General features: G+C 43.3%; 1 protein-coding gene across 16 annotated transcripts in view; it reads left to right on the forward strand.

Moving 5' to 3' along the window:
• The window catches only part of TNRC6B (trinucleotide repeat containing adaptor 6B), a 244734-nt gene that overhangs the window by 210031 nt on the left and 21985 nt on the right, over positions 1–12718 (forward strand). For all 16 annotated transcript variants that reach the window (XM_047066093.1, XM_047066100.1, XM_047066095.1 and 13 more), the window contains one exon: positions 1748–1873. In XM_047066093.1, the coding sequence (XP_046922049.1) occupies positions 1748–1873 (126 nt within the window). The remainder of the gene's footprint in view (positions 1–1747; positions 1874–12718) is intronic.

Raw genomic sequence — 12718 nt, forward strand, 5'->3', positions numbered from 1 at the left:
AGAATATTCTCAATGAAACAAATGTTTCTTGTGTTCTTGAGAATGATCAGTAGGTAAGCTACCAGCTACCATGATCTCAGAAAAGTTAGAGCCAAGCCACATCACCTTAGAGTGACAATTTTGATTAGTAAGTCAGGGGAAGCGGAGACATTATAGTTTGTAGAATTAAAGGTCTTTTCATGTTTTAAGAGTCCTTTAGGAGATTTAAAATTCATGGTAGATCTTTGATTTTCTTTTATGACATAGACACAGATTTTGATTGTCTTTTCCACTTTATGTTCATAGCCATTTTTATTTTCAGTGCTTTTAAGTTCATTAATTTTCCAGTAGCAGTCCCTTAATCTATTTTGAATCATTAAGCCATTGAAATATCGTTAGTGTTCTAGAACTTAATGGTGCTGTTCCAAAATTCTTCTTTAAAATTACCTTAATCCCCGTGAAGCCACGGATAAGTTGTGACTTCCGTTCAGAATACACAGACTAGGTATATAGGCAGTGGTCCAGCTGCCTTCACTAAGGATGTGCAGTAGGATGTTGCCAAGTGTATGAAATTGGTGGGTCATGGTGTTAGCATCCTACAGACTAGGACTTTATTATAGAGTTCTGGGAATACAGAGAAGGAAATATTAAGCTGGTGGTTGAAAGACAGAATGGAAAATAACTATAACATGACTTGCTGATGCCATCAAAGAATGACTTTAAGTGTTTTGAGAACATATAGGTGGGTCAGTTAATTTGAATGTGAACCGAGGAAGAAAGTTGGGGGAAGCCTTCCTTTATGAGGATGAGCTCTGAGCTAGGCCTCAAGGCCAAGTGAAGATGGTGTAGAAACTTTCCTCAGACAGAAGGAACAGTGTCAAGTTATCAAATATGGCTTTTTTGGCTGAAGGGCTTTTCTCCGCTCGAAACAAGTCAGAAGGGCCATCATATAGCCTGGTTTTCTGTAATTCTTTGATTGGAATAGCCTAGAAGTGGTCCAGTGAGTTCGTCCTCCAGAAATCAGGGAATTAAGCTTATTTTTTACCAGGCTGGCATTCATACACTGGAATGAAAAGTTACAGGTGAGTAATGAGGTTTTTTTTAGTGCCCCATAATGGTTTTTCACTTTTTCCTTTTCTGCTTTTGTTTTTTTAAATCTCACTCTTGATTTAGATTTTGTCATCTAGCAAAGGAGGGATCAAGCAGACCCAAGATAGGAAAGCCTGTTTAGATCTGGAGTAGAGTTCTTAAGGAGCTAGACTACAAGCGGGTGGCACTGATTCTGTGATTGAACTAATCAAGCCAGAGACATTACTATCATAGTATTGTTTTACAGTTGATATTATACAGAAGCCTGCATTTGTGCTCAGGTGCCTTTCAAGGTGGAGCTCAGATTATTGGATTTGAGAATAAACTTGGTAAACCCAGTCTTTAAAAGAAAAAAAGAGAGTAGTCGAAATAAACATTATATTGCCTATACCTTTCAATTACCAAAAAAAAAAAAATGCTTTTTTGAAACATTTGACCAAATGCAAGCCTTTCGGTTATAGAGTGCCTCAGACTGCAGGGGTGGTGGTGCTGTGTGCATGGTTTGATTTGGGTAATTTTCCCAAGCATTCCGAGACCAGGAATTTTTCGGTCATAAAATTCTGTGATTCCACGGAACACAGGATATGATTCTTCTGAGGGATAGAAAGCCAGAACTGTCTCTTTTTCACGTTTTCTTACGTTAACAAAAAAGCCTTAACTGTTGCTGTTGTGTTTGCAGGGTGGCAATCATGGTTTGTTTGGAAATAGCACAGCACAATCGAGAGGTATGCACACGCCAGTGCAGCCGCTAAATTCTTCTCCTAATCTCCGGGCGCAAGTGCCTCCCCAGTTTATTTCCCCCCAGGTAAGCGATTTTATGTTTCCACGATTCAGCAGTAAAGCCTCTACAGGCGGTGCCCAGTTGCCAACTGGGTTTTGTGGGCAGAAAAAGCAGAAAAGGAATAATAGTTACCCAAATGTCTAAAATGTAAAAAGTCTTGGGGCACCGGGGGGGCTCAGTCAGTTAAGCGTCCGCCTTTGGCTCAGGTCATGATCTCATGGCTCATGGGTTCAAGCCTGTGTCAGACTCTGTGCTGACAGCTCGGAGCCTGGAGGCTGCTTCCGATTCTGTGTCTTCCCCTCTCTCTGCCCCTCCCCCACTCGTGCTCGCTCGCTCTCGTGCTCTCTCTCTCTCTCAAAAATAAACAAACATTAAACAAAATTTTTAATGTAAAAAATCCAGATCAAGATTTTTGGAACAAAATGTCCAGCTCCTTGTTGTATTGTATCGTACACACAAAGATGGTTTTCTATGAAAAGCATTATGATTACATTCCTTTTCGATCTCTCCGTATTTTTTCCAGTACTGCATGCATTGGTTTAATTGCGTGTAATTGAAACTGCCGTACAAGTACTGCACTGTACTGATGTGCCAATATTCTGAAATCGGTTGCCCTTGAGGATTCCCCGGCAGGTAAATGGGAGAGTAGCCGGGTTCTGACGTATTCTGAGACGTTTTGAGGAGCTGGATGCTGAAGTACTGGCTAGATGCTCCAGGGGAGTGTTGAGAACAGATGAAGCAGCAGAGACTTCCTCATGGAGCAGCTCTGCGTTGCGGGATACAGTCCTTTGTTTGGGAAACCCTTTAGGTCTGTTTCTTAGTAGGATATGTGCAGCGCATTGTTTGCAGGCTCCAGGTGACAGATTTGTGCCAGTCTGCCACAGAGCCCCTCGTATGTCTGTGAGAAAGTGGGTCCGAAGAGCAACATCAAAGTTGGTGAGCCCGTGTGAGGATTCAGCGTGGGACCTTGGTCTCCTCATAATGTTCCTTCGGTGAACTGAGATCAAAAGCGAGGAGTTCATCCCTTCCGACAAAAGGGGGCGGGGCACTTAACTAGGTCCAGTCAGTGGATTGTAAAGGGTCAGGTTTTATTGCTGTTTTGTTTTTTGAAATATCTTTTAAGACAGAGTCTTAAAACATTTTATTTGAGGGGCACCTGGGTGGTTCGGTCCATTAGGTGTCCGACTCCTGCTTTCAGCTCAGGTCACAATCCCAGGATCATGAGATTGAATCCCGCATCAGGTTCCGTGCTGAGCTTGGAGCCTGCTTAAGATTCTGTCTCTCTCCCCCTCCCTGTTCCTTCCCTGCTCATGTGTACACCCTCTCTCTTTCTTTCAAAGGTGTGTGCGTGTGTGTGTGTGTGTGTGTGTGTGTATTTTTTAACCATAACCTATAGATTTCAAATTCTGTTTTTGACATTGAGTCTGTAACTGTCTTAGTAGAGGAAGGAATGTTCCTCGCCCTGCCCTCTCATCTCCATGTCCTGCCCTGGGTGTCTGGGAGTCCTCTTAAGTGTCTCTCCTTCCTCACCGCTCTAAGTGCCAGTCATTCTCCAGGTCCCAGGTGGCAGTCTGTCCTTTAAGAGCTGTTCCTAACTTCCCCAGCACTCCACAGTGGTTGTGTCTTCTAACTCCATGAGCTCCCTCCCACATGTCAGGCCACAATCCTGTGGTTACCAACTATCTGCGGTGTGTCTGGTAGTGTGTTGGCCTCACACAGTGGAGAAACCACCGCCTCCTAACACAGCCTCCTGGAGTTGCTGGGGGTGATAGCAGAACACTCAGCAAACAGGCAGCATGATAAATGTGATGTAGAAATGCTTAACACAGTTTGGAAGCTGGGCGAGGCCGTGCACTAGGAGTGACATTTAAGCTGGGCCTTAAAGAATGAGTCAGTTTGCTGAGCAGAGCCAGGTTTAAATGTGCAGCAGGAGCAGCTTGGAGGACAAGGGGCAGTAATATCTGGAAGAACATGGCATATTTGGAAAAATGCAGTCGGTTTGAATAATTAGATTAAGCTTGTTGAAGCATATAGATGTTGTCTAGAATGGAATAGGAAAAAACTAGTCAGGGAGTTTGGCACCAGATTTGGAAAAGCTTTCTTTGCCTTGCTAAGGAGTTTGGACTCTGTCCCTTGTAACCGTTATCTGGGCTACTTCTTAAACACAGTTTCCAGGTCTTCTGCAATCTACTGAGACACAGTCTTGGGAGTTAGGGCCTAGTAACCCCCTGTTGATTTTTATCTGCACCCTAAGGTTTAGCTGCTGCTGATATAGATAATGTAGCATTGGGCAGAATTGTTCAGCTGAGCGGCAATGTAGGAAAACTTAGGTTTTGGAAAAAATAACATTGACAGTAATGTGGAGGACATATTTGAATGGCAGACTAACGAGAGCAAAGGAGCTCAGTTACAAGGCTAGTCCAGGAGTCCGGGTAAGGAGGTGGCAGTGGGAATGAAGACATTGTGAAGGTCCCAGATGACCTTTGTGTTGTGGGATACCGCAGTCACCTCTCCAGTCTCTCCTTACTCTGCATATCCACAGCATCTGACATAGTTGATCATGTCGTCCCTTTTGAAACTTTCATTCATCTGGTTTTTGGACACCTTGTATATTGGTTCTCCACCTGCCTTTCTTTCTCCGTCTCCTTTACAAGCTCCTCCTCCCCTCCCCAACATTTAAATGTTAGGGGCACCTGGTGGCTCAGTCAGTGAAGCATCTGACTTTGGTTCAAGTCATTATCTCATGGCTCTTGAGTTCAAACCCCAAGTGGGGCTTTGTGCTCACAGCTCAGAGCCTGGAGCCTGCTTCAGATTCTGTGTCTCCTTCTCTGTCTCTGCTCCTCGCCTGCTTGTGCGCGCTCTCTCTCTCTCTCTCTCTCTCAAAAATAAATAAAAACATTAAAAAAAAAATCAGAGTGACCCAGTCACAGTCCTTGAACTTCTCCTCACCATCAGCAGCTACTGCTGGGTGACTTCACCCAGCAAATGACTTTAGGTATGACAGGGCCAAAACTGAGTCTTCAGCCCAGATCTCCGTTCTCAATTCCACGGGCTTCTGGGCATCTCTGCTAGGATACCCTATAGGCACTTCATGTCAACATGTCCGAAACAGAGCTCATGATTTCATCCCATACTCCCCTCTAAAACATCCCCTTCCTCTAAGTAAGCAGCACTTCCCCTCTGCAGGTGCTTGGGCCACAGGCCACAGAGCTAGTGGTGAGGCCTCTCACGGTCCACATTCAGTCCATCAACAAATTCCCCTTTAGAACTTTGTCCTGAATCTGACCCTTCCCTACCGCCTCCTCTAACATGACCCATGGCGAGCGACCACCGTTTCTTTCCTAGAAATGGCCTCCTGACTGGTCCTGCCCTGTCATATACAACACCTGCCTGCCTCCAGTCTGTTCTCCACCCAGCGTTCTGACTGATCCTCTAAAACCACGCTATCCAGGGTAGGCCTTAGGCCACCTGAGCACTTGAAATGTGACCAGTGGAGTGGAAGAACTGAAATTTTAATTTTAATTGATTTAAATTTAAATAGACATGCCTGGTTGGTGGCTACGGAATGAATACTGCAGAGGTGGAGCTTTTCCAGCATCACAGAAAGCTAAGGGTAAATCATGTCACTACTTTAACCTCTCATCGCTCCTTCTCTCACTGAAAATACAAAGCCAGCTCTTTGCTGTTGTCTTTGACGCTCTTGGTGACCTCCTGCCACCCCCACCCACACCTGCCACTCTCCACTCAACTGGCCCCAGCGCAGCAAGGGTGCTTCTAGAACACTCTTCTCCCAGATTGCCACACGGCTCCATCTGTATTTGCTTCAGATCTCTGCCTCCATGGCACCTTCTGGGAGAGGCTTTCCCAGGCCGGGCTGAGGACAGTATGGCACCACTTGGCTGTCACGCCCCCAGGCGCGTGTTAAGGTTCACAGTGGCAGGGTCTGTGCCTACTTTGTTCACTGCTGGATCCTGAACATCCACAACTGTGCAGGGCATCATGCATTTTGAGTAAATATGTGTCAAATCATGGGAAGACGCATTTCAGAATGATTTAGAAAGTAGAATATTGTTAGGAAAAAAACTTAGTCTGAGAGTCTTAAAGGCTGCCAATCTCTTTATGACCAAAGTATCTGCTGTGCATGGGAAAGAAAAGTATTTGTGTTCTACATTTTTGGGATTTGTTTAGCAAAACATGGTTAACATTATTTGATGCATAATGGGGGCAGAATATTAAACAATGAAAACTTCAGATTTTTCAGGTTTTTTTCCCTAACATTTCCATATTTTAAAAAACAAAGGAGCTGGATAGCTTTTTTTTTTTTTTTTTAAGTAGAGGCAATATAATAACCACACTGAAAGTTTGGATAATGGAGAAAAAATTCTTCCAGAAACCCCCAACCCAGATGCAAAGACAGGGATTATTTTTACAAAATCCCCTACTCAGACTTTTCGTATCCAGACATACTTTCCACATCATGACATCCATGGTCACTATATCCTACTGTTTGTGTTAACTTTGGGTCATACATAGTATTTTCCTCTGTTACTACATAGTTTTCCTGTTGATTGTTCTTAATGAAGAAGGCATAATGTTCCATCAGGTAAACTTACTTTGATTTCCTGGGACATTCTCTTCGCCTATTATTGGATAGTAAATTATTTCTAACTTTTCACTGTTCTAAATAATGCAGTAGGGAAACCCGTATACTTAGATCTTATATGCGATCCTTATACATAGATATTTTGCCCACATTATTTCCAAATTTAGTTGCCCAGGATGAAATTTATGGGTCAAAGTACATGAACACTTATGGTTTTTGAAAATACCAACTTTTACATCCATTTTAACTGTCTTTAGGGGCAGTCAGTATTCAGTGTGAACATGGGAAGAAGACACTGAAACTCATCTTTAAGATTTGTTACAGATATTCCAGGCGTTGGGTTTCTGCCTTGCCTTTTTCCTCCTGTTACTCAAATATTCAGAACGTAACCTATTCTACCAGGCTTTTGTCTTGCTTTAAACTGCTGTCATTTTGCACCTGCAGTGCTTTGTTAAATGCCATATTGACTCCAACTAGATCTTCCCTTTCTCCAGCCCAGCTGGAGGTTGAAGGGCTTTTAAGCCAGAATAATTAACTCCCTGCTACGGGAATGTGCCAACCTGCACTTTAATTACTCTGAGTCCCAGGTATGAATAGCCATTTGCCAGGAGCCTAGTGGTGCTTCTCTCTGGTCCTTTTGTATTCATTGGAGGACAGTGCATGTGCGGTCTGGGGGAGGGAAACATGGGGCAGAGCTAGACAGGAAGTCCTCAAAGTATAACCTTTACAGTTATTATAACTGTCACTTCATGGCACACATGAGATACTGGCATTCAAATTAAATTTTAAGTATAAAAACACCTTGTGTTAGCATTTCTTTCTTTTCTTTTCTTTTTTTTAATATTTTATTTTTAAGTAACCTCTACACCCAACTTGGGACTTGAACCCACAACCCCAAGATCAAGAGCCAGCACACTCCACCCACTGAACCAGCCAGAGGCCCCTGTGTTAGCATTTCTTTATAGTCTTTCTGTACCTGTCTTTAAACAATATAGTTTCATTTTGCCTTTTTTGCACTTGATGTGACAAAAACTTGCAGTTTATAGCCTTCTCTGCTTTTTTTTTCACTTGATACTGTTTCTGAGATTTCCCCAGGTTGATTTGGTCAGTTATGATTCATATAGTACTCTGTTACGTGAATATACCATCATTGATCTTTTCCACCACCAGCAGACATTTGGGTAGTTTCCAGGTTTCTGCTATTAGGAGGAATGCTGCTGTGAAGATTCCTATATTTGTCTCCTAGGATGGATTTGTTTCCTAGGGTACTGCTGGATCATACGCAGGTTTTACTTCGAATGGTAGTTTCTGTCGCTAATATCAAGTGATAGGAATGTGGGAGGTGGGTGGGAAGAATGGGCTCTTGGCAAAGGATGTCCTACTGTCTCAAGACTGAAGAGAAATGGGTCGATGAAGAGACCAGCTGATTTGTTCAGTAGAGCTTTTAGAACTGAACCAAGAAGTGGGAAGAAAGAGCTCAGACAATAGCTATTTATTTTGGAGGCCAGCAGGTTGGAAAACAAAATAAGCAGAGTAGATTTCCCATGAATCATAGAATCCTTTCCCTTTGGAAGGGAAATTAGAAACAATGCTGATGGCCTCGGAGCACCACTGTCCCATAGAAGTATGACACAAACCCCATAATGTAATTTCAAGTTTTTGGTAGCCACATTTAAAAAGATAAATAGAGGGGCGCCTGGGTGGCGCAGCCGGTTAAACGTCCGACTTCAGCCAGGTCACGATCTTGCGGTCCGTGAGTTCGAGCCCCGCGTCGGGCTCTGGGCTGATGGCTCAGAGCCTGGAGCCTGTTTCTGATTCTGTGTCGCCCTCTCTCTGCCCCTCCCCCGTTCATGCTCTGTCTCTCTCTGTCCCAAAAATAAATAAACGTTGAAAAAAAAAAAATTTAAAATAAAAAAAAAAATAAAATAAAATAAAAAATAAAAAGATAAATAGAAGCAGGTAAAATTAAATTTAATAGTACGTATTCTTTAAGCCAATATAAATGATCATTTCAACCCATAATCAATGCTTAAAGATTATTGAATTTTTTACCTTTTTTCTTAAGGTTTTTTTTTGTTTTTTTTTGAGACGGAGACAGAGCGCGAGTGGGTGAGAGGCAGCGAGAGAGGGAGAAACAGAATTGGAGGCAGGCTCCAGGCTCTAAGCTCTCAGCACAGGGCCTGATGTGGGGCTCGAACCCACGAACCATGAGATCATGACCTCAGCCAAAGTCGGACACTCAACCGACTGAGCCACCCAGGCTTTTTTTTCTTTCTTAATACCAAGTCCCTCGGCGCACCTGGGTGGCTCAGTCGGTTGAGTGTTTGACTTCGGCTGAGGTCATGATCTCGTCTGTGAGTTCGAGCCCCGCATCAGGCTCTGTGCTGACAGCTCAGAGCCAGGAGCCTGCTTCCGATTCTGTCTCCCTCTCTCTCTGCCCCTCCCCTGCTCATGCTCTGTCTCTCTCTCTCTCTCTCTCTCTCTCTCTCTCTCTCTGTCAAAAGTAAACATTTAAAAAAATTTAAAAAAAATACCAAGTCCCTCACGCAGGCCATAAAACTGGTGCAGAGATGGGGCGCCTGGGTGGCTCAGTCGGTTAAGCATCTGACTTCAGCTCAGGTCATGATCTTGTGGTCTGTGAGTTCGAGTCCCACGTCGGGCTCTGTGCTGACAGCTCAGAGCCAGGAGCCTGCTTCCGATTCTGTGTCTCCCCTCTCCCTGCCCCTGCCATGCTCATGTTGCCGTCTCTCAATAATAAATAAATGTTTAAAAAAAAAACACTCGTGCAGAGGCACAATGTACAGTGGTGTGCTCACCCAGAGCTCACATTTGCTAGGGGTCCAACCGTTAAAATAGAAAATCAAACAAATGTTCTCATTGGTTGGCAACACTCAGCATCTCTTAGAGAATAGAGGAACAGCTAGGAGAACCGTGACTTTTACCCAAAATACTTCCCAAAATGATAGTGTTAATGGGTTAGGTGAAAAGTGGCTGAGATCTTGGAAGAAAGTGAGTTGGTGAGCCCTGGACAGGAGACTTGAACTTGTTTCTAGACTAGAAAGCATCAAAGGAAAGGTAGGCAGGTATTCTTGAGAATGTGGCGGAGACGGTGAGTCAGAAGCGTTCATTGAACTGTCTTATGCTAAAGAAAGATACAGTGGGAACAGCCAGTGGGTCTTCTGATGAAAGCTTTCTGATGACTCAGGTTTTAAAGGGGTATTTTCAAAAGCTGGAAAGTAAGGGTAGCAAGCAGGGATGGAAATGTGTAAGAGTTGTGCTGGGGGATTAGAACGTAAAATAAGTGGAGGCTTGCAAAACAATAGGCAGATTGAAAGAGTCTTCAGAATTCGGTTTGGTGCAAATCAGTGACTGGAAAAAGAGTCACTGCTTTGGACTACTTGTGTATGTTTTAAATGATTAAATGAAAATTAAGTTAAATTAAGTGAGAATAAAATTGGCACCGCTTTTGTCGTCTCTGTTGAGGATAAAGTCGTTCAACCAAAAGGGTTGAGACAAATTAAATCCTACGACAGAGAAACAGTTTGTGAAAGGAATCGCAGAGCCCTTCTGTGATCTTTGAGGAATGCTGGGGATCTTCAAGGGGAATTTAATAATGACTGCTCTTCTTTCTTGCACAAATACTGAATTTTTAAGACAAGAGGAAGGCATGTGGGGCCAAAATATCCCCTTTACCACTGAGAATGCAGATCCTGGAGAATGTGAGCTTCCTAATACTGAATTACAAACTTAGCCAGTAGTAATTGGAACGGGGCAACCCTCCCTATAGGTTTGCTGCCAGGAAAAAAGGGCAGGAGGCCCAGAGAACAAGGTAGATGTCCCTCTGTGTGGAGCCTCAGAGTAGAAATAGGAAAGAGGCACCCCTCCCCTCCAAGGAAGTGAAGAGAATGGGGAAGTTTTTTAAACAACTTTTGAAACAGTAAAGGAAGTGGTTTAAATACTGATGAACTGGTGCCAATTCTAGGCAATAATAATCTAGATTAGACTTTGGTAATCTACACTAGATTATCAAAAAGATGGCTTTTTGAGCACCTATGATAGGAAATCAAGAATCATAAATTTGCTAACAAGTCTTAATTCATTTTATTGATTAGTTTTAAATATTGTTTGATAAGAATGACATTGTTGAAATCTCTATTTTGACAAACCATTTGACAAGCTGTCTCTTTGTTTTAGACAAGATGAAAAAATATAAAGTAAATGCTAAAACACTCGTGTGAATTAGTAAATGATTGACTCTTCCCAGCTGGATCACCCTCAGATTGGAAAGAAGTTTTTAGGGACAGGCTACTAGATTATCCTCCGCTCTATCAAGTTCAGCATTCCCATCAGTGACCAGATAGGGAAACACAAACCGAACATAAGTGGAATAATAGGGTAGAAAAGAATTTGGTGGTGTGACTGTTACTAAAATATACTATTCATGGGGCACCCGACAGGCTCAGTCAGTGGAGCATGCAACTCTTGGTCTCTGGGTTGTGAGTTCGAGCCCCACATTGGGTGTAAAGATTACTTTTTAAGAAGTTAAATCTTGGGGCGCCTGGGTGGCACAGTCAGTTGAGCGTCCGACTTCAGCCAGGTCACGATCTCGCGGTCCGGGAGTTCGAGCCCCGCGTCAGGCTCTGGGCTGATGGCTCAGAGCCTGGAGCCTGTTTCCGATTCTGTGTCTCCCTCTCTCTCTGCCCCTCCCCCGTTCATGCTCTGTCTCTCTCTGTCCCGAAAATAAATAAACGTTGAAAAAAAAAATTTTTTTTTAAAAAGAAGTTAAATCTTTAAAAAATTAATTAGTGGAGTGCCTGGGTGGCTCAGTCGGTTAAGCGTCTGATTCTTGATTTCAGCTCAGGTCATGATCTCACGGTTCATGGGCTCTGCACTGACAGCATGGGGCCTGCTTGGGATTCTCTCTCTCTCTCCACCTGCCCCTCTCCCCCTCTCATACTCTCTCTCTCAAAATAAATTTAAAAATAAACATTTAAAAAATTAGTTAATTAAATGAAATATAATATTCACCTATTTAATAGATATTTATCAAACATCTATGTGCTCTGCGCATAAAGATAAGGTCCTAAGATCAAAACATATATTAATACAGTTCAACCCAGCTGCTTAAATATTCCATAGGAGAGCAACACCTATTTTAAAATATTATAGATTTTAATTGACAATAAGCTTAATATGTGAGTTGGGAGTTAGGCTGTGATCATCAGAGAAACTGAGATCTCAGGCATTGTTAATAGAAAGCTTGGCTTTCAACAGAATGGTTAATGATGGCCAGGTCTACTCAGTCCTCAGCTACTCTAGAAAATGGCTTTCTGTTGTGGGCTTTGCATTGAGACATTGGATGAGATACGCGTGAAAGAAGTGAGCATGTTTAGCCTGAAGATGAGACACAAGAAACTGTAATTGTCTCTAGACACTTGAGGAACCATCCCTGTGCATATAACAGAGTGCATTTCTAAGCCTTTGATGTGGATTAACTCATAAAATCCTCCGTCACTAAAGTTATTGTTGTTCAGTTTTGGAGGGGAAACAAGGCTCAGAAAGGCTCAGTAAGTAACTTGCCCTGCGTCACATAGCTCCGAAATGACAGCCCGTACAGTCTGCCTCTCGAAGCAGACTCTTGACCAGTGTGCTGCTTGCCACCCACGGAACCAGCTGATTCAGTCGGCTCAGCGGATGAAAGTGCAAGGAACTCATTTCAGCCCCGTGAAAACATCTTAGACGAGCAGTCCAAAGACGGGAGGGAGGCTTTTCTCTGTCTGGAGGTTCCTGTAACCCAGCCCAACTCACTCCTGAAAACCGTGGAGAAGGAGCCAGTTGGGTCATTTGACCTTCTAGGCCCTTTTGCTCTGTGACTCTGAGTGTTTGGTGTGAGAAGTCATGAATTGAAACTCCAGTGTCTCTTACTTACAGGTCAACATATTTTTCTTATTTGTATAACAAAAATACCTTGTTTTAGGCATTTATTTAGTAGCTTTATGAAGTTTGGTCTATTTTGTTTTATGGTCCATTTACAGGAACAATTTCTCAAGCAAAAGTCACATTGTTATTAAAACTTTTTTGTCTCGGGGGCACGTGGGTGACTCGGTCGGTTGAACATCTGACTTTGGTTCAGGTCATGATCCTATGGTTTGTGGGTTCGAGCCCCGCATCAGGCTCTGTGCTCACAGCTCAGAGCCTGGAGCCTGCTTTGGATTCTGTGTCTCCCTCTCTTTCTCTGCCCCTGCCCCGCTCGTGCTCTGTCTCTC

Source organism: Lynx rufus, unplaced genomic scaffold (assembly GCF_022079265.1).
Source record: "Lynx rufus isolate CCGP_SWC_20201006 ecotype Redwood Valley unplaced genomic scaffold, mLynRuf1.p SCAF_7, whole genome shotgun sequence".
NCBI classification, from domain to species: Eukaryota; Metazoa; Chordata; class Mammalia; order Carnivora; family Felidae; genus Lynx; species Lynx rufus.